General features: G+C 32.1%; 4 protein-coding genes across 6 annotated transcripts; 1 reads left to right on the forward strand and 3 right to left on the reverse strand.

Annotated features, from left to right (window-relative positions):
* Positions 1 to 535: 535 nt before the first annotated feature.
* On the reverse strand, positions 536 to 9,762 carry LOC145759335 (uncharacterized). 2 transcript variants are annotated; one of them, XM_082573139.1, is made up of 16 exons: positions 9,626 to 9,762; positions 9,375 to 9,460; positions 5,406 to 5,481; positions 5,214 to 5,334; positions 4,738 to 4,822; positions 4,489 to 4,660; positions 4,131 to 4,279; positions 3,711 to 3,855; positions 3,573 to 3,635; positions 3,188 to 3,344; positions 2,369 to 2,526; positions 2,105 to 2,134; positions 1,846 to 1,998; positions 1,669 to 1,711; positions 1,453 to 1,501; positions 536 to 1,384 (listed from the first exon to the last, which is right to left on the reverse strand). In XM_082573139.1, exons 3-16 carry the CDS (start codon positions 5,437 to 5,439, stop codon positions 842 to 844), a joined length of 1,902 nt encoding a protein of 633 aa, XP_082429265.1. In that variant the 5' UTR covers positions 5,440 to 5,481; positions 9,375 to 9,460; positions 9,626 to 9,762; the 3' UTR covers positions 536 to 841. The 2 variants fall into 2 exon arrangements, with proteins under 2 accessions (XP_082429265.1, XP_082429266.1); XM_082573140.1 differs by lacking the exon at positions 2,105 to 2,134 and having other exon boundaries at positions 9,626 to 9,761.
* Positions 7,921 to 8,793, reverse strand: LOC145759529 (putative methyltransferase DDB_G0268948). The gene has a single exon (XM_082573371.1). The coding sequence runs from the start codon at positions 8,791 to 8,793 to the stop codon at positions 7,921 to 7,923; it is 873 nt and encodes a 290-aa protein (XP_082429497.1).
* Positions 9,763 to 10,977: 1,215 nt separating the features above from the next.
* On the forward strand, positions 10,978 to 15,334 carry LOC145759537 (uncharacterized). 2 transcript variants are annotated; one of them, XM_082573380.1, is made up of 11 exons: positions 10,978 to 11,061; positions 11,322 to 11,423; positions 12,193 to 12,297; positions 12,564 to 12,738; positions 12,889 to 13,020; positions 13,361 to 13,553; positions 13,908 to 14,063; positions 14,147 to 14,181; positions 14,321 to 14,385; positions 14,532 to 14,599; positions 14,671 to 15,334. In XM_082573380.1, the coding sequence occupies exons 1-10, from the start codon at positions 11,017 to 11,019 to the stop codon at positions 14,556 to 14,558; spliced, it is 1,035 nt and encodes a 344-aa protein (XP_082429506.1). In that variant the 5' UTR covers positions 10,978 to 11,016; the 3' UTR covers positions 14,559 to 14,599; positions 14,671 to 15,334. The 2 variants fall into 2 exon arrangements, with proteins under 2 accessions (XP_082429506.1, XP_082429507.1); XM_082573381.1 differs by having other exon boundaries at positions 12,564 to 12,723.
* Positions 15,335 to 15,971: 637 nt separating this feature from the next.
* LOC145759393 (uncharacterized) lies at positions 15,972 to 19,501 on the reverse strand. The gene is made up of 3 exons (XM_082573213.1): positions 16,907 to 19,501; positions 16,726 to 16,777; positions 15,972 to 16,522 (listed from the first exon to the last, which is right to left on the reverse strand). Exons 1-3 carry the CDS (start codon positions 19,466 to 19,468, stop codon positions 16,428 to 16,430), a joined length of 2,709 nt encoding a protein of 902 aa, XP_082429339.1. The 5' UTR covers positions 19,469 to 19,501; the 3' UTR covers positions 15,972 to 16,427.

Genomic DNA, 19,501 nt, shown 5'->3' on the forward strand with positions numbered 1-19,501 from the left:
GTTTTCATTCATAAAAATAATTGGGATTTTGAAATTAAATTTATTTTATTATATACTTATAACTAATTATTTATTTTAAGTTTATACTTTAAAAAACATAAATTTAAGGAAAAAAAATCGCTTTTTTATTTAAAATATTTAATGAACGACAGAACTGTAATTGACTTAATTAAAACAAATAATTGGCGGTCCTCCCTTCTAATAAAAAAAGCATCTTTGTTTTTTCAAGATGAGGTTAATTATAAATGTCAAGGCTGAGTTTACCTTCGCTGATCATTATATGTTTGCAACACATGAAATATAAAACACATCACAACCTGGGATTTAATGAATGTTTTTTTAATATTTCACCCAGTGAAGTTGTAGTATAACTCTGACTTTATTAAAAATCTAAAACATGAATCTTAAAGGTCTGCCGCATATGTTTATCATGCGACCTAGATATTTCGTTCTTTACTTTAATCTTGCAAAATTAATTTTCTATTCTGGTTATAAACACAAATAAAACTTTAGCCAAATTAGGACAAAACCTGGAAACAAGCGATGCATTTAATGCTTATAATAGTACAACATAATGTATAATAGCACGTAATAATATTTGATCGAAGGCACAAAGACACAAGTTCTCATTTTCAAGTTTTATCCTCGTCACAAGAACTTCTCTTCTAAGAATAATTCAATAAACCGCAAGTAAAAACTTTTATAATTAAACCCGATATAGCTTATGTGTGATAACTTTATAATGCTACAACACGGCAGCAGTGAGAATTAAACCCAGGACTTTATGTCTTAAACGACAGCAATGTTTAGTACCTAAGTAACTGCGTTTTTTTATTTTGTTTTATGATCTTTTGGGGATTTGTACAGTTTGGTTTGGGTCAATTTTCTCCCAGCTATCGTGGGGTAAAGTGTACCGACCCTCGACCCCACTATTGTCGCTACGGAAACTGGCCTCACTTCGACTTATACAACTTTTCTCGCTTCGGCTTAAACAACTTTGGTCACTTCGGCTCTCGCCATCGTCGCTTTCTTCCGCGGACATCGAGCGATCGAACGGACTTTCACGGGCTTCTAACTCGACCAAACTCGGGGTTGGAGCTCGATCTAACCCGAAAGTCGATCCGTACTCGCCAACGAACGAAGCGTTTTCGTCAAAGTCGTTGAGATGTTTCGTAATCGCGCGTTCTTTTCCCTGCATTTCTTCGTCGTCTTCGTACCCTGAGGTTGTGGTCGCTTCGGACCCCGTCGACTTGGTGTCGAAGTCGCGTTTATTTTTGCGGGGAGTGGGCGGGCTGTCTGTGACGTTGTTCGCGTTCTGTAGAAGAGCTTGTTTTTCTGGAGACTTCACGACAACATCAGAGTTTTGGTAAATGTTTGCTGGATTCTACAAAAACAAAGTTATCGTCATTTCTCGATCAAATAAATTTAAGAAGAAATTTAAATAAAACTCACGTCTTTAGTCTGACCGGTAGGTTGTACTGTTGTTTCCAAATAAGGTTTTCTGTGGACACAAATGATAAGTTTTAAAGGAGAATTTAAACTTAAAGTCAGAAACTTAGTAAAAACAAAAATAATTAGTTAAGAAATTAAACTTAAAGTGTAGGGCCCAACTTTTTCGTCTGTGCTGACATTTTTATATTGAAACAGAAAGAATTAACTTAAACTCACTGTTTAACAACATAAGAATCGAATTCTCCATCTTCAACTCCTTCTACAAAATAAAATATCTTTTTAATGTACAAGTCTTAATTAAAACATGCCAGCAGTTGGAATCAAACCCAGAACCCTTAGTATTGAATTATAAGAGCTAGTATCAGTTGATGGGTTTATTTATATTTTACTTACCCAAGTTTTGATTTTGTTTTTTCTCTTGAGCCTTTCTGCAAGCGAAATAATAAATAATAAAAGCAACCAAGAACATGAAAACCAACGTCCCAAATGCGATTCCGGCCACAATAAGGCCGCTTGCAAGAGCAGCATCTTCTTCAGATTCATCTCCTAAAATATAAAGAGAATTACAAAGTCGCGTGAACATAGAAATTAAAGAAATATAAAGCAGCAAAAAAACACAAGCAACATGCTATATGAGAAGCAAGAGGTTTACCTGTACTTGATCCTTTATCCCCTTCTGTTCCTACACAACAAACAGAAAGTTAGTTGCAAGAATAATATTAACACCATAAAAAATAGATTTCATGCATTTAAAGAATTGCTAAATTATTGTTTATTAACAAGAAACATACAATAAGCATTAATGAAGATCGTTATAACGAAGCAATATCAGCCACAAACTGCACTAATACAGTTTAAATAGAAGTTTAAGCACTAAAGATATAATTAGTTCAACAACTAACAAAGCAATATTTACCTGCGATGCCGTCTACATCCAGTTGAACCGACATCACCACCCTTCCAACCGGGTTCTCTACCAAACAATAATAAACCTGGGATTTAACCAGATGAGGAATTGTTAATTTGTTCTTTTGACTCTTTACAGCTCCGTCTACCTCAGCCCACCAACTAAAACTAAATTTAACAAAATAAAAACTCTAATCACCAAATAATCAGCCTTATAAATAAACTTATGGTATTTACTTTCTCTGCTCGCTTTATTAAACTAACAAACATACATCAAACCGTCGTTTATCAAAACAATTTATTTTTAATTTGTTTGTAGCTTCGATCTATTTAAGTCAATATACGTCACAATGTCCCTTTATTATAAGAGTCTCGCGGGAAATGTCACGTGACCCAACCACGTGATTTCTGTTATTTATATTTGAAAGGTGATGACGTAAATGAGATGTTTGCATCCTGATATTTAAAGTTGAGATGTAAACTTAATCTGATGGCGCCTTAGATATTAAAATGTTCAAGTTAATTATCACATTCTTGATTAGGTTTTAATAAGAAGTGTTGTTATAATATAGGGGCCTCGCTGTATTACTGAGAAAGCTTTTAACCATAGGCCCGAATACACCAATTTACTGACTACTACACAATTTCTATCAATTTACTAAAACTCTTCTCCGATTTAATTTTTGACCTTTACTTCGATGGTATACGCCCAGTTACCAATTTCAATTAAAATCTTTGCATCAACGTTAAACATTTAAATTATTTCCATTTCTAAAGTTAAGTTCTAGTTATTTTGGTATTATACATTTGATTATTACGTCACAAATACCTGGGTTCAGGGAATGTTCCTTGTGACGTCACGGTTATAACAACGGTGGAATTTTGTGAAACTTTTTGGGATGGAAAAACATCCATAACAACTAAACCTGGAACGATTGTGATTGGTTCCTCAATCTGTTCTGCATCATTGGATTCGTATGACGTATCTGTTGAAATTATGACGTCATAATATGACCTTTATTTGACCTAACTAACAACAATAACCATCATATGACGTCACAGTATATAATAATGACGTAATAATGTTGGAAACAACTGTCATGGTAACTCATTTACTAAATCGCTTATTATGACGTAATTGTGATTTAATTCGACGATGACCTTTTAACAACCATGTGACCTTTTATTGTTGTTTATTATGACGTCATACTTACATGGAACCGTTCCGCTCATCCAATCAAAATCCATCATTACAGGGTGAAGAATATGAGGAGCAACTAAAATAAATAATTTCAAAAATTAATAATTAGCAAGCTGGTAGTGGGAATCAAACACGGAACCTTGAATCTCACCAATTGTTAAGTTTTTCTTCAACGTCGTCGCAGTATCAGGATGACTCACAACGCACTCGAAAGTTGTGTTGTCGTCATTTGAGGATAAACTCCAATCCAAATATCCAACCGTGTCTTCCAGGTTACCACTAAGTTCACTCACAACCTAAAAAGTTTTAAATAAGAATTTTATTTTTCATATTTATTTATCCTCGATGTTAGAAGTCGACTTCATGACCTACATATAGAGTAACATCGTCGCCTCATTTAAGGGTTGCTACAAAATGAGAGCAGTGGGGACCAAACCCAGGACTTCATGTAGTGAAGCCAAATGTTCTAACCACTACACCAGTATTAATTGTTATGGTGTTAAGTTCTTTAAAAGTATCTTTGCTTTGGTTTTGATTTTAGAATATCTTAAAATACTAGAACATCTTTTACCTTGGTCGACTTCACATTTCTTGTCTTCCCGTTTCCGTTTTTCACCAACCACGAGATGTCAGCAGAGGGCTTGGATTGACTAGATCGACAAGTGAGCGTGAGGTTCTTGTTTGATGTAAAAGCAGTCAACGTTATACCACTAGGTGGCACTGTAATACAAATTTGTTAATTTCAAATTCTTGTGGTGAAGAAAATTGCCATTGGCAGTGATTATTGTTGTTTATGACGCAATAAAAACATTTATGATCACACTATTTACATTGTTAACAACGCAACCGATTATTTATGAAGAAACGCTCTAAAGTAAACTCTATGACTTCATATTAACCACACAAAGACGTTAAATTTATTTAATTACCATAAACTGTGAGCTTCATTGTAACACTCTGACTATCAGGGATGCGAACAGCTGATATTGATTGGTTCCTATTGGCTACCACGGCTACGTGACACTGATAGACTCCCTCGTCCTCTGGTTGGACAGAATTAAACACAAGAGACGACATATCGGCTGCCAGCTTTGTTTTGCCCTGGTTTCAAACACATAAACATTAGCTAACTAGTTAAAAGGAGATGCAAGCGGTGGAAATCAAACCCTGAAGCTCACCTGGTAGTAAGGTCCGGGTAGATTAAACTTTGGAGGTTCGTAATAATAAACTACCCGGGTCGGTTCGTTCTCCAATATCTTGTACCTGTCATAAACAACTTATTATTAAACTCTACATTACTTTTATTACGTCATAGGTTTTCCCCATCACTCTTTTAAGATATAGCAGCAGTGGAAATCTAACCCAGGACCCTATGGACCCAGGACCCTATCCAGTGCGTCGTTATAAATTTTCAAGAGCGTCACACGGTAGTTTAACTTTTTGAACCCCTGGGCTCATAAAAGTCACCCCGTAGGGTTCTGGGTTCGATTCCCACTGCCACCATGTCTTAATAGAGAGAATTATAAGCTTAAGTAGTTGCGACCATATTTAAAAGTTTAACCTGAATAATCAGTGTCATTAAGTTAATAAACCAAACCCAATAACAAACAGGTTAACTTCACAACATCATTGCACCAACATAAAAAGGTTTTACCATTTCACTTCCTTAACAATCTCATCCGTGTCCACCAAGCACAACAACTCAACCGACTTTCGATCAATCGCTGGAATATTTTCATCGTGACGTAGTTGCAAATAACAATCGACCTTTATACCTGGGATTGTGACGTCATTTAAATTACGTTATTTTTAGAATTAATAATACAAAATAATGTTTAAAACTCACCGAATAGACAGCAAAGAACAAGAAACAACTTCATATTCAATCTAATCCAATTTTAATTAAATTTTCCCAATAAATTCTGTAAATAAAATAAAACTTTTATGAGGAGTTTATTAAAAAGTTATAAGTCTCGGATTAACCTATTTTTATTTTATTAACGGAGTTGACTCTGGCTTCAAATTTATTAAAACACTCGATTTTATTAAAGTTTTAAAGCAACCAAACAAAACCCAAACAACTTTTAACTTAAATTATTTTTATTTTAAATACAAATCAAGAAACTGATCATTTTATCTAAAATTTAATTTAAAATATAAAATCTTCTTAAAAGTCTAACGAATCATCTTAAACTTGATATTTTAGCAAAGTTTAACCTGTACTTATATGTGTTTTTACTGTTTTTATTCTTTGTATAAGTTGTTTAAATTTAAACTAATGTTTTATTCTAAGTTTAAACTCATGTAATATCTGTAGTTCACGTAATACGAACAATCTTAAACTTATATATTCCATGTTTTAAGTTAACTTTATACTGGGAGGGCGAGGCGAAGGAACTGGGCAAACATCGGAGAATGATTAACTAGAACGTTTCGCTTTTATTCCAATAACCCGGCGACTTATGTCAACAAAATATTAAATATATTGCTTGTAATATAAAGAAGTTACATTTTGTATAGTATTGAAGAAAGATCTTATATTTTACATGATATTAAATTATAATTATAGTTTATATCAAGAACACTTTGAATAAATTGGGTTTTAATTACAGGTTTCAAACATTCTTTTAAACTTAAATTAAATAAAACGAGGTTAAATTTAAAATTAATTTCAAAAATGTCAAAAGTTAACCAAACCCAATTTAAATTCAACAATAACTTTAGTTATAAATATTTCTTATTGTTATATGATTGTTCAAAACAAAATCCTATTGTTTTTATTGTTTTAATCAAACGGTAATTGTTCCATTATTCAACAATAACAACCCCCTTTTATTACGTCATAAAGAATTTAATTTAACAATGGAAATTCAAGAGTTTTTAACTCTCTAAAGTTGTACGCACTACTTACTTACATTAGCACTAAATTGGGTCGTTTTTTGCACCTTTTACAGTTACATAATAGGTTTAAATGGTATAGGCTTACTATATAAACATTTTTCGATTTTAAAAAGTACTTTTTTTTCTCGCGTTTACATTTTTTTAGAATTTTTAAAATGTTTCAACTATGTTTTAAGTGCCCTTTAAACACTTTTATACCACAAAGAAATATGATTTAATATTAATGTTGTTAAGCACCGATATCTTGATATTATTTGCTATAAAACCTAATTAATAATAAATGTTGTTTGACATTCAAGTATACAACAAACTACTTTCAATTTAAAACCTTTACTTAAATTAAACTAAACTTTTGACAATATTCTAAACCATTGCTCACAGTGGAAATAAACTTAATACACTTTCAACTAAAACCGTATCTTAAAGCTAACAATTTCAAGTTTATTCAACAACGAACCCAGTATTTGCGACTTTATACTTTGCCGTATATGTTATAGCACTTTATAACTTGTACTAAACTTACTACAACATATAATCAAACTGACTCCGCAGACAACAACGTTACAGGTGGTTGAACAAGCTTTTCTCTTCACTATATGAGAGAAGGCCGAGCATTGACACGATATTCTATCAGGAATTTTAAGCTTTTTTCGGCAAATATTTTAAATTTTTTGCTGTTAAAGAATAATAATAAGTATCTGTTAACAGGTTTACATTTTCTACAAACTATCACCTGTATTATATTATTTCTACAACTTCTTTAACGAATATTAATTACAAAAATATAAATGGTATTTGTTTTTATAAAAAAAAGATTTTAATTCAAAATTTAAAAACTTTTTAATTTTGTTTCACCCTGTAAACTTTCAAATCTGCACAAGTTTAATCTCTTGTTTGTGTATTCTGACATTTATCTTAAATTAGATCAACTAAAAGCATTCTTCGCTCTAAACCTCGCCTCCAGCGATGTACACCAAATCTACGCGGTTTCTTCATTGACGAACAACAGATTGTGACGTCATTAATCATAACAAAACTCATTATTTGAAAATATTAACTCATTTATTTTTTATTAATATTTCTTTATAGAAACAAATGTAAAAATAAGTGAGTTTTAAATAATATTTAAAATTGAAGGACTTTTATTTTTAGTAAACTTTTCAGTTTATTGAAATCACGATTTAAAAGTTTTTTTAAAAGCACGATTTAAAACAAGAATAAAAATCTTTTTGTCAATTTTTCGATTACTAATGAGGTATTTCAAGATTAACAGTTTGTCATAAGAATAACAATCCGCTAGTAGACGTACAAGAGCATAATAAGCTGTTACATCAAAGCAGCTGATAATAGAAGTAAACATCAGGTAAAATAGTGGTTAAAAATAGTGCAAAGTTAGAAAAATTATACAAAAGAGGTTAGTAAGTTTAAATTTCCTGAACTAAACCTAATGATGCTAAAACTTATTTTTTCGCCTTGGTGCTCAAAATAACTCGGGTTCGAAACGTAAAAGTAATTTCGATTCGATCATTTTCCACTCCTTCCTCCACTCCGAGTAATTCCCTGATTCCATCGATAAAATGCTTCAAAATATCATCCTTGTCACCAAATATTTCACCTTGAGCTTCAAACTTTTGCTTGGTATAATTAACGTAGGTTTCATAACCATCATAAGAGAGAAAATGACCAATAATATCTTGTAAAGACCAGTTATTAACCAGCACAACTGAGGTGTTACTTGTTTTGTTTATTCCGACACAATCCTCGTATATGTCGTCATAATCTTGGTTGAAACAATGCTTAATACAAACAGGATGAGCATGGCATTCAGAATGAAATTTATCAAGTAACCTGTTGGCTTTGACACAAAAGAAATTATCCTTTTGTCCGTTTTTGTCGGTAAACTCGCCAGGTAAGTAGGTGAATATTGTAAGGACACCTCCAGGTTTTAGAATTCGCCAAGTTTCGGCCAGAAATTGATCATAATTCAACCAATGAGCTGCACAAGAACATGAAACTAGGTCGACACTTTCGCTTGAAACTGGTAAATCTTCAGCTAACGAAACCTCGAAATGGAATCCCTTGTCACCATGACAACGTTTTGCCATCTCAATTTGTTTTTTACTGACATCAAACCCATAAACTTTGTTAAAATAAGGACCAAGTAGTTGGGTACACTGACCACTACCACATGCAACATCCACAATTGTCTCCCAGCAGTTATTTCCATAAGTTTTAATGTAATCGATGATAATTGAGGCGATGGCTTTGGAATATGGGGGACGATATTTTACATAATTTTCCACAATATTCTCCGATTCGTAACAAAAATTCATGATTTATATTTTGGGGTTTTACTGCTGAACTAATTAATTAATTGCATAAATAAATTTAACATGTTAGTAAAATTCAAATAGTTAAATCTACTGTCTATTTAGAGTTCGAAATACTGGCAAAAATTTAATTGTTTTTTCGGTAGAACTGGAAAAATAACTAAACACTAAACTATCTAAAAGTTAGCACCATTTCCATTTCAACGCTTGACCGAATTACAACCATTTCAACGCTTGACCGAATTACAATGCATGCGCCCTATATGTGACGTTGTTATAATAGATTATGACGTTTAAAGTTGTAAATTATGACGTTTAAAGCTGTAAAAGACGATTTTTGTTAAAGAAACTTAAGATTTCGTGATCAACATCTGCGTAACTTAAGATTTCGTGATCAACATCTGCGATGACGCTTATCCGTTAAAAGATTATTTTTTTATTTTTTTTAATAAACAATAAATTACTAATTTTCGTTTCATTTTGCAAGCATTTAGTTTGTTGGTTTAAAGTTTAGACTTTTTATAATAACAGAGAGCAGTAAAATATAATAAATGGGTTGGAAAAATATTTTATTTAAATTTTACCATTTTTCTGATTTCCGATCCAATTCTTGCGAATATTTTCTTTCTTGATCATCGATCATGGTTTAGAAGATTTTTCAACTTTAAAACTGTAAAAAATATAAAATAATTTAGTGGTAACGTGATATTATAAAAAGGTCGTAAATTAAATACAAGGAAAAAAGTTATTTTTAATTATTTAACTAACATAAAAATAAAATTTTATTTGATTGCAATAGTTATTTTTAATTATTCGTTAAAAAAATCGAATTTACCCAGTTTTGCAACTAATTACTACTATTTGACCAAAGTTAAACAATTAAGCCCCATTTTACCCCTGTCAAACCCCAATCTACAAGTTAATCCAAAGACTTGCCGTTGTAAATATTAATTAATTTCGTAACCTAAAATAAACAATCAGCAAATTTGAATGTTCAGTTATCCCTGCGCTGTCAAATTTTCATTTTTATAAAGTTTTAAATTTTAAGAAAATATTAAGGAGAAAACTCGACCCGATGTCGTCAGACTACGATTGCAACATGTTGCGCAAGCTCAATGACGTCATAAGTAAATCGCGCTACAGCGTTTAAGATTGAAGACACGTTGTTTAGCGGGTTGTTTATTGAAGTTCAATTTCAATCGATTTAACGTAAAAAATAATATTTTATTGCGTACAAGTAAGACATAGGAATGTATAGTTACCTTAGTGTTTAATTACGTAATTAAAATAAAGGTGCGTAGAGTCTTTAATTAAAAATTAAGTCGCTTTTGATGTAAATGTTTGTGTTTTTAAAGTTTTTACCTACTTCAAAATAAGTGTATTTGCTTTAAATAATAAAACAAACATAAGTTTAAGTGTATCCAACTTAAGAGAATGTTTAGTATGTTTGTATAATATTTTGAGGGTTTATTTAGCAATTTAATACAAAATTAACCATAATTAATCAAACATTAATTAAAACTTTAAATAATTACGAATTTAAATATTGTAATTCGCTTGTACGTGTGAATAAATAAACCAAAAATAGAAAGGAATTCAAAAAAGCAATTTCATGAAACTATTTCCGTTTGTATATTTTTAACCGCTTCGTTGTTCCCCGAACTTCAGTGTTTTTGAGTTTAAATATTTACTTGATTGATGACAAAAAGTTAAAGTTTGTAAACTCGTAAATTTTGAGGCATTTAAATTCAAAATTTAAAGTTTTACGAGGCCGCTATAAGCTGAGAATAATATTTGCTACATTTATTCTAGAGTTGCCAAACCGAAAAAGTAGTTAATAGAATAACTTTTTTATGCAACAAATTTGCTTTTTAATAAAATACACAACGTTTAAATATAATTTAATCAATTTTAGATAAATATATTTCTAAAATTAAGGCTCTAAATAAAGTTTTAAATATAGAAAGTTAAATTTGGAAACCCTGCAGGCTTAAGGCATGCCGAGACAAGCCCAGGCACGTCCTAACGACCGAAGTAGCGTCCGTCGCTACAAAATAAAAATCAGTTTTTCGAGTTTACAGAAATATTTGCACGTCTGCACGTGCAATATTAATGGATAAGCGTAGTTAAGTTAATTAATTAGTTAGATGATTAATTAAATTGATTTTAATTTTATTTTATATTAACAGAATATTTATTAAAATTAATACTGTTTGAAAGTTCAAAATGTTGAAGTTATTTTCTTGTTTACTTCTTAGCACCCTTTTCACGGTAAGTATTTTAACATATTTATACTTAACTTAATATGTTATTGCCAATATAAGTAAAAGAGTTAGGTTAATATAATGGGAAAGTTAAATTATATTTAAGTTTTTAAATTTCTTATTTTTGTGTAAAAGTACAAAAGTATTGGTGGGTTGCCCATTATTAGATATTTTACAGTTTGGTTCATTGTCCCATGTTTATAAACTAACAAGAAACTATTTGTTGTTATGAGTTGTCTTGCTTTTAAGTTTTTATTTAAATTTTAGATGTCACTTGGATCAAGTTGTACAGGGGAACATCAATATAAAGATGAGCTTGGAGTTTGTAAAAGTTGCGAGAAGTGTGCACCGGGATTCGAACCTTCAATGGTAAAAACTTTTAATAATTTAAGTTTAAATGGCAACTTAGAATGCTCATAATCTCAAGTTGTACACGTTTTAAAATTACATTTTTGTGACAGTTCAATTGGGTCTGGGTTTAAACAAAATATAGTTTTGTAATCATTTTATCAGTTTAGACACCAAAAAACTTGTATGTCTAGTAGGGATGGGCTGAAATCCAAATTACTCGGATTCGACGAGCCCGAGTATTTTGTCACGATACTCGGCCGAGTCCGAGTACTCGGTTATGACGTCATTTAAACGTATATAACTGTTCACGAGAATCTTTCCCGCATAATTTTAAAACTGCAAAATTTGCCAAAAAACACGTATTTATGGATTATAAAGTGTTTAACGTTGGCAAAACTACTTGGCGCTGATAGCAATATCATTTTAAGTCCAAACGAAAATGTTTAAGTCTCAAATTTATTATGCGTAAAATTTAGTAAAAAAAGTGTAGTAAAAAGTGTATTAGTTGCGCAATTGTTGCTTAAATAACGTAATATAATTGAGAGTAGATTATAAATTATTAGAAAAAGGCAAACCTCGTGTTTTTTATGTTTAGTAAATCGTATACGATCTTAAATGACAAATTATTACTCGGCGTCCGAGTACTAAAAAATGCTCGACGAGCACGAGTATTAAAATATGCTTAATACTCGGGCCGAGTACTCGGACTCGGATTCGATTGGCCCATCCCTAATGTCTAGTGAACTAAACCCAGCTTTAATACCAGCTAAAATCTTTTTTATTTTAGTTCCACTGTGGATTTGGAGTTAAGGATAAGGAATATGGATGTGTACCCTGCCAAGCTGGGACTTATTCAACCAACAACGATTATCGTCTTTGCATCACTTGCAACGTGAGTTTAAAGGGTTTTGTTAAACAGCTTTTCAATATGGTTCACAATATAAGTTCACAGTAGATGTAAAAAGTTGACTTGAAAGTTTAACATTTGTAAATCTAACCCAGTTTAAAGTTGTACAAGTTTCGGAAATTGTCAATCTTGTTACAGTGTTTATTTACCAACTTGTAAACCACTAAGCTACAAGTTAAACAAATATTTTCACTAAGTAAAAGCAGAGATGGTTTTACTTTTAATTTATCCCCCAACATTTTTGTCCTCAGCCTTGTTCGAGGTGGAATTCTTACACTTCATCGAGTTGTACGAGCACGAGTAACTCACAATGCAGTTCATGCTTCAGTGGGTTCTATCGGCCAATCAAAAGTGACGGTGATTTGGACAACGAATGTCATTTGTGCAAGGAAGGCTCTGAAATAGCAGAGTGTAAGTTAGTCAAAGGTGATTTGGGTGTTTTTTTAAATTCATTTTCGTTAAAGGTTTATAAATTGCAGTTGATTTAAAAGATGATTTAGTTAGTTAGTAAGCTTGTGCAAATTTGCGTGGCTTTTATGTAGTCTTAAACTTTTCTTAATAAAACCTTTTTTACAGGTCTTAAATCGGAAGCAGATTGGAAGTTCATTACAATTATTTTGATCGTCGTATTCTCCGTAATATTTCTCATAGGGATTAGTTTTTGTGTGAGAAGGCAATACAAGAAGCAGGGAAATAGAAGACAAAATGGTGAGACCCGGATTGTATTATAAAAGTTAAATTTCGTTCTTAGTGCTTTGCTGTACTCATCTTATTCAATTTCTTACTTCCTACGCTTTTTTAGCATCAAATGTATATATACCAAAAACCAAAATTTGACAGAAATTTAGTTGATATTTAAATTTTTGTTCAACAATTCAAGGCCATTTTTAAGAAAGGGGTTAGGGTAAAGATACATAATGTGTCATTGTCATTTAAGTACTGTTTTGGGGCATATGGTGTTCGAAAAAATTGTTATTTCATAAAAACAATTTCAATAATATAACAGAAATTTGGATCTAATTCAAAACATATTTCTTACATTATTTAGAGTCGAAAAATGTGACAGATTCAAATGCAAGTCTCCCTAATAACAATATCTGGCGAGTTTTGATGTGCAAGAGTTCAACAGATACAGTGACCAGTTCATCTCTTGAACCCCTTACTAAAAACTACAACGACCACTGCCAGGAAAAACCTAATTTCTCTACTCCACTCAAGGATTGCCCACTTGAGCAAGAAGTGTGAGTTATAAGGGTTGTTCTGACATTTAAAATTTAAAGTTTTTATGTTTTTGTTAAACAATGAAGTATACTTAAGTTGAAAGGGTTTTTAGTTTTTGTTCAAATTCTTGACTACTGAGGTTTATTGTTTAGGTTTTAAGAGATTTAGAATATAATAAAAGTCTTTTAAAATTTGACTTTAAACTGGCACCAGAAAATTCGTTCAAAAAAGTTTTAAAAATAAACAACAATATTTATTTTCGTTTATGGCCTTTATTCTTATACAATTTTATGCCACTTTGACATACCAGCAGTGGAAATTGAACCCAGAACCCTTTTTGCAACATTATTTTAACCACAACCTCTTTTACCCAGCCCTAGATTTAACGTTACACAATGTGACCATGACTTAGACGTTGGTCCTTCAACTTATGCTGACAAACATACGGCCGAGTTCAACGAAATTGGAAACAACCCGGAAGATTACAGTCATCTTGCAACCAGGCAATATATCACAAACGAACAAACTTTGTAAGTTTTATTTAAGTTTTTATTTTAACATTTATTTAATTCTGCCAAATTATGTTTGGATCATGAATTGTTTTTATTTTCAGTCAACCGCCCCCGCATCAAGACAACAGAGATTGTGGTAAGTTAGAAATTTTTGTGGCAATCAAATATTTATAATCTCCTACCTTCTGACATTCAATTAATTTAAAAATAAACAAGAAAACTTAATACAACTTTAAATTATGCCACAATATCCACTTTCTTAAACTTATTTTCAGGTTCGTTTTTGATTGAAGTCGATCATTTTGATACAACCTCCTCAATTCACCAATCTACCACTATTGTAAGCATTTAATTAGAGCAATCTCTATATAAAATTAATACCCAACACCAATCGAAAATCTATAAGGGATCAATACTTTAAACTAAAATGAAATTTCTTACGACGAAACATTTATTTATCTTTACTAAAATATTATTTTTGTTTAGGTTAATGAACTTGAATTAAAGGAGTAAAAGTTCGGATCGACATGAAAAGACGAACAACCTGATATTAGGTAAGTTTTGATGGTTTAAAAAATACTAACGACTATTTTATTCTTTTACTAAAAATAAATAATTTTTTTAGACAATTTCTTGCCAATAAAGAATTTATTTTCTACAAGTTGTAGAAAAAGAGAGTTTATGAACATTTCCGAAAATGACAATTTTTACTACTTTTATAAAGTTTGTATAAATAAAAGCATTAAATATTTTGTTCAATCAGGACTTAAGGCCCTGGGTTTGATTCCCACTACTCTCCATTTTAAAATAATCTGTGGCAATGTGGACCGAAACAGTCCCTGATATAATTTTCAGTCATTTATCAGTTACTACTTTTATTCTTCGATCGTTTATTTTTGTTATATTTGTTGCTTAAGTCAACCTAATTAAGTGGCTGCGGACCAAATAAACCGACAATAATACCAACTTAACCACAACCGGATATAATTCGAGGCTGAGTCAAGGCAATAAATATTTCGACATTGAAGTCGGCATCGATTTCAACATTTTTGTTTTGTGCTAGCTACATTGTTTACATGCAGTTAAGTTTCGAGATTTCACAAAATAATAATTTTATGTTTTTAACAAATTAGTTTTTAAGATGAAATTATTTTTAAATTTGCACTAAATACTAAATTTTTATGAAACCGTTGCCAAATATTTTTCAATTTACAATTGTTAGTTTTACTAAATGTTATTAACTCTTTGTTTGTGAAACGTTTTTTCAGCTTTTATCAATAAACTAGAAATCATAAATTTGTTGTTTTATAAAAAATAAAACATCTACTCACCATTAAACCTTGTTTGACCTCGAATAACCTCTAAATTGTGACGTAAATAGCTTTAATTTTCTAAACTAACAAATACTTTCCTAAACACCAACAACTTGAACATGTGTTCTTCTTTAAACGCTATAGCGAAACCACTGACCCAAAACGACCTTAGTTTCCTACCTTGTTTATATATGACGTCATTAATTGGTCAGTGTTGCAAAAAATTAAAGCAACCACAACTGTCTGGCAAAAGTATTTAAATCAAAGTGTGAGGTTCTGAGTTAGATCCCCACTGCTTTTATGTTGTTAAATCTTTAAGTTTTGCCAGCTTTTTAAAACTTAAAGTAAAATTAACAAACAAACTCTAACACAAATGTCAACAACTAATTGAATAATATATCCCACAATTTGACAATTTCCACCTTTCCAAATCAACAATAAATCAAAATATTAAACCAACTTTAGATGCTCCTATAATAAGGGGTCAAAAACCTAATGTTTAAAACCCCCAACAAACTATAAATACAACAAAAAACAACAAAGTTTAAGCACCAAAAATAATGTATTATGCTAAACCAATTGGTTTACACCTTAAACTGTCTAAGTACGACTGCACGACAACAACTAAGACTAAAAAGTACGATTTATAAGAATTCCTAAATATAAAATTTTCAATTAATTGCATTCTAGAACAGTTAGTGAACATAATATGAACAAAATATTGCTACATTTAATTTCATTAAGGAGCAGCAAGAATGTATAAAGCAGTACCATGCCTAAGTTTAACTTTAAGTATTTACTTGAATAGAACTAAATTATTCTTGCGAAATGTTTAAAACATGCAAGCACTGAAAGCAAATATTTTAAAGTCTGGAGTTGACTTTTATATGACAAAGTTGTGTGTAATAAAAATTTAAAATTCCAATAGTGTAAAAATGTGTCTGCATAATAATATTAATATTTGATTACAAAAAATCTTTAAACTAAGTCAGAAACAAGATATGAAAGTGCAAAACAATGATTGCCTAATTACAAAAAAAAAGATTTTGTTACAAAAGCACGAGAACTTTTATTTCATTGCAAGGTTGAGGGGCTCATTCTCTTTCGGGGGTGTTTGGGGGATTGTATGGGGTTTGGAAATCAGGGACAAGTCCAGAGGTTCGTCTGTAACAAAATGTTTATATTTTCACACTGAAAATTCAGGGCTCAATTCTATCTGCTTTTATGTTATAGCATTCTCAAGTGGAACCTGAGGTTCATGGTTCGATTCCCACTGCTGCTATATTAAAACATCCTTAAAATTAAAGCAATACAGAAATTATTAAACCAAAATTACAATGAAAATTTTAAACAATTCAATAATTTACCTGATCCTCCTTTGTTAGTGGAACTTTCATATTTTAAAACAGCATCAAAATCCTATAACAATAAAAATTTAGTTAGAAATAAACTAAAAACAGTAAAAGTGAAATTTTTTGGTCTAAGTCATATTTTGAGAGTTACAAATATGTTAACTATTTTATCCTAAATTATCAGAATCATTTTTACCTCATCTTGATTATTATTTTGATCCAAATAATTTCCTTTCAGGATTTTTCTTGGCCTCGATTTTCTTGAACGACTCGACTTCTCGGTTTGAAACGGAAACATTCGAGTTCTCGATTTGGGTTGCAACAGTTTTCGCTTGTTGCTAAGCAACCTGGGTTTTAGGAATTCGTCAGACAGTGGGTTGTCTGCTGGGTAGTTGTCAGATTGCGATGTCAGATTGGGGGACTTATTGTGAGAGAATGTTTGGAATTTGTGTAACTGAGTTTTGTCCGTCGACAGTTTCTTGAAATTGTCAGACTGTGTTCTTGTTGCCAGACTTTGTGCCCCGTCTGCTTGGAAACTTTCAAGACTGTCCGTTGGATTCCAGGAGGGATTATTGTCAGGAAACTGTCCGACTTTTTCTACATTATCTTCTTGTTTAATTTCTTTCTCGAAATTATTATTATTCCCCGAAAAATGTGGATTTTTAAATATTTCAATTTCATTCGTTTCTTGTTTCACTTCAATTTGGTCGAAGTTCAACAAAAAATCCGGATTTTCATTTTGGACAAAAACATTTTCGTCGATGTTGGCTAAAAACTCATTCCTTGGGATGTCTTTATCATGGGTTCGCAGGTGGGTGCTTAGATACCAATATTCCTTGAACCCCCTTCCACAAATGGGGCAAACATGATCGAGGGTCTTTTTATGGGACCTCATGTGGATTTTAAGGTACCCAGGCGAGGGAGAGACCCTGTTGCAAATGGGGCATTGTGCGGGGGCAAACTTAGCCCCAGTTAAATTTTTATCCCCCAAAATTTCTGGATTTTTATCCAATAAATTCTCCTCGAAACTTTCGTTATTTTGTTTGTTTCCTGTGAGTTGGTTGGGATGATGTCGCTGGATGTGCAACTTGAGACAATTATGTTGAGTGCCAGCGTAACTACAGTAAGGGCATTTGTACGGTCGTTCCCCTGTATGTGATCTTGCATGTATTCCCAACACACTCCGATATTTAAACCATTTCGGGCAAAATTTACATTTGAACCCGTTCACGTTGTCGCTGTTCTCATGAAATATTTCTTCAGAGTTTTCTTGGATAGGTTTGAGTTGGATATACTCGTGAGTTTTTAAACTTGAGCCAATCTCAGCTAGATTTTGCATGGCTGGGTTGGAGTAAGGTTTTAACTTCTGAGTTGAGTTTAAATTTACTGATTTTGAGTCAGAATTGATCAAATTTGAGTCCTGAGGTTGAGTGTTTACAGTATTATCAGTTTTCTCAATTTTTATAGCCTTGAAACCCGAGATTTTATTTTTAAGTCCAAGGTTTTCCATAAAATAAATTTTTTCAGCAACTTTTTTGGCCGATTGTAAAACATTAAAATCTTTGTTGAAATTATTTTTATTTATTTTCTCTTTTTCAACAAAGTTGGGATTTTCACTCGAAAAATTTTCTTGTTTTACATTTTCAAGATTGGGGATAAACTGCTCGTTCAAGTGCGACCTCATGTGGTTTTTTAAATACCAAGTTTCCTTAAAAGCCCGCTGACAAATCGGACAAACATGAGTCTCAGCTTTGTGCTTCCTCATATGAACATTTAAATAACCCGGACTCGTAGTCTTCCAGTTGCATATTTTACAACAACTATAATTATTATTAGTTGAGAAAGGTTTTGGGTTCACACTTGTAGATTGATGATCGAACATCTCCGTGGATTTCAACAAAGTTGGAAAAATGTTGTTGTTTGAATTATCGTTGTCAATATTATCGTGGATATTTCGGTTTGCCATGTCAAGAAAATCGTTTAAACTTTCCGTGATTCGTCCCATGTTGCTCTGTCCGATGTTGTTCTGACATTTCTTGATGATTTCAACAACTTTTGGGTCCAGCATCGAGCTGTGAGCTTGCGAGCTTTTCTTTTTAAACCCGAACCTTAGAACAAGTTCCTCGGCGGTGTAATCATGAAGAGTTTCCGCGGAAAACTTCTCCGAAACATTCCCGTTCCCCCAGATCCCTGAGTCCGGGATGTTATCAATGTGGGAGGGAAGATCCAACCCATGATGTTTCTTCATGTGAAGTTTAAGATTTCCTTTCTGTGTTGCCCGATGATTACAAACCGTGCAAACGAACGGTTTTGCTCCGACGTGGACTCTCATGTGGATGTCCAGGAGACTGGAGGCTCGAAAACATTTTCCACAAACCTTACAAGAGTGTCGAAGATTTTCATCCAAGCACGGCATCAAGGATGGCATCGGTGGTAAATTCTGATGACTTTCAAAATTCTGTTCAGCAAAATTCAAACCCAAATTGTCGATTTTTGAGTCCAAAAAATTGTGAGCCAAATCTTCCATTTTCAGTCGATGTTCATTATTTTTGGGGTAAATTCTCGGGTGATGGGAATTACTGGTAAATTTTTGCCGGGATTCAATAAACTCCCCCAAATGGGAGGAGTCCATAAAGTTGAGTCTTGAAGGAAGTTGCGGATGGGAGTCAAGAAACTGGGCAACTTGGAAGTCATTGAATTTTTCTTGTAAATTATTTGGAACATTCAACTTCGGGGAAAGATATTTTGAAACATTCATTTCGGGAAATTTTGATTTTAGCCTAAATTTTAA

The sequence above is a fragment of the Corella eumyota genome, chromosome 7 (genome assembly GCF_963082875.1).
Source record: "Corella eumyota chromosome 7, kaCorEumy4.1, whole genome shotgun sequence".
Classification (NCBI taxonomy): Eukaryota; Metazoa; Chordata; class Ascidiacea; order Phlebobranchia; family Corellidae; genus Corella; species Corella eumyota.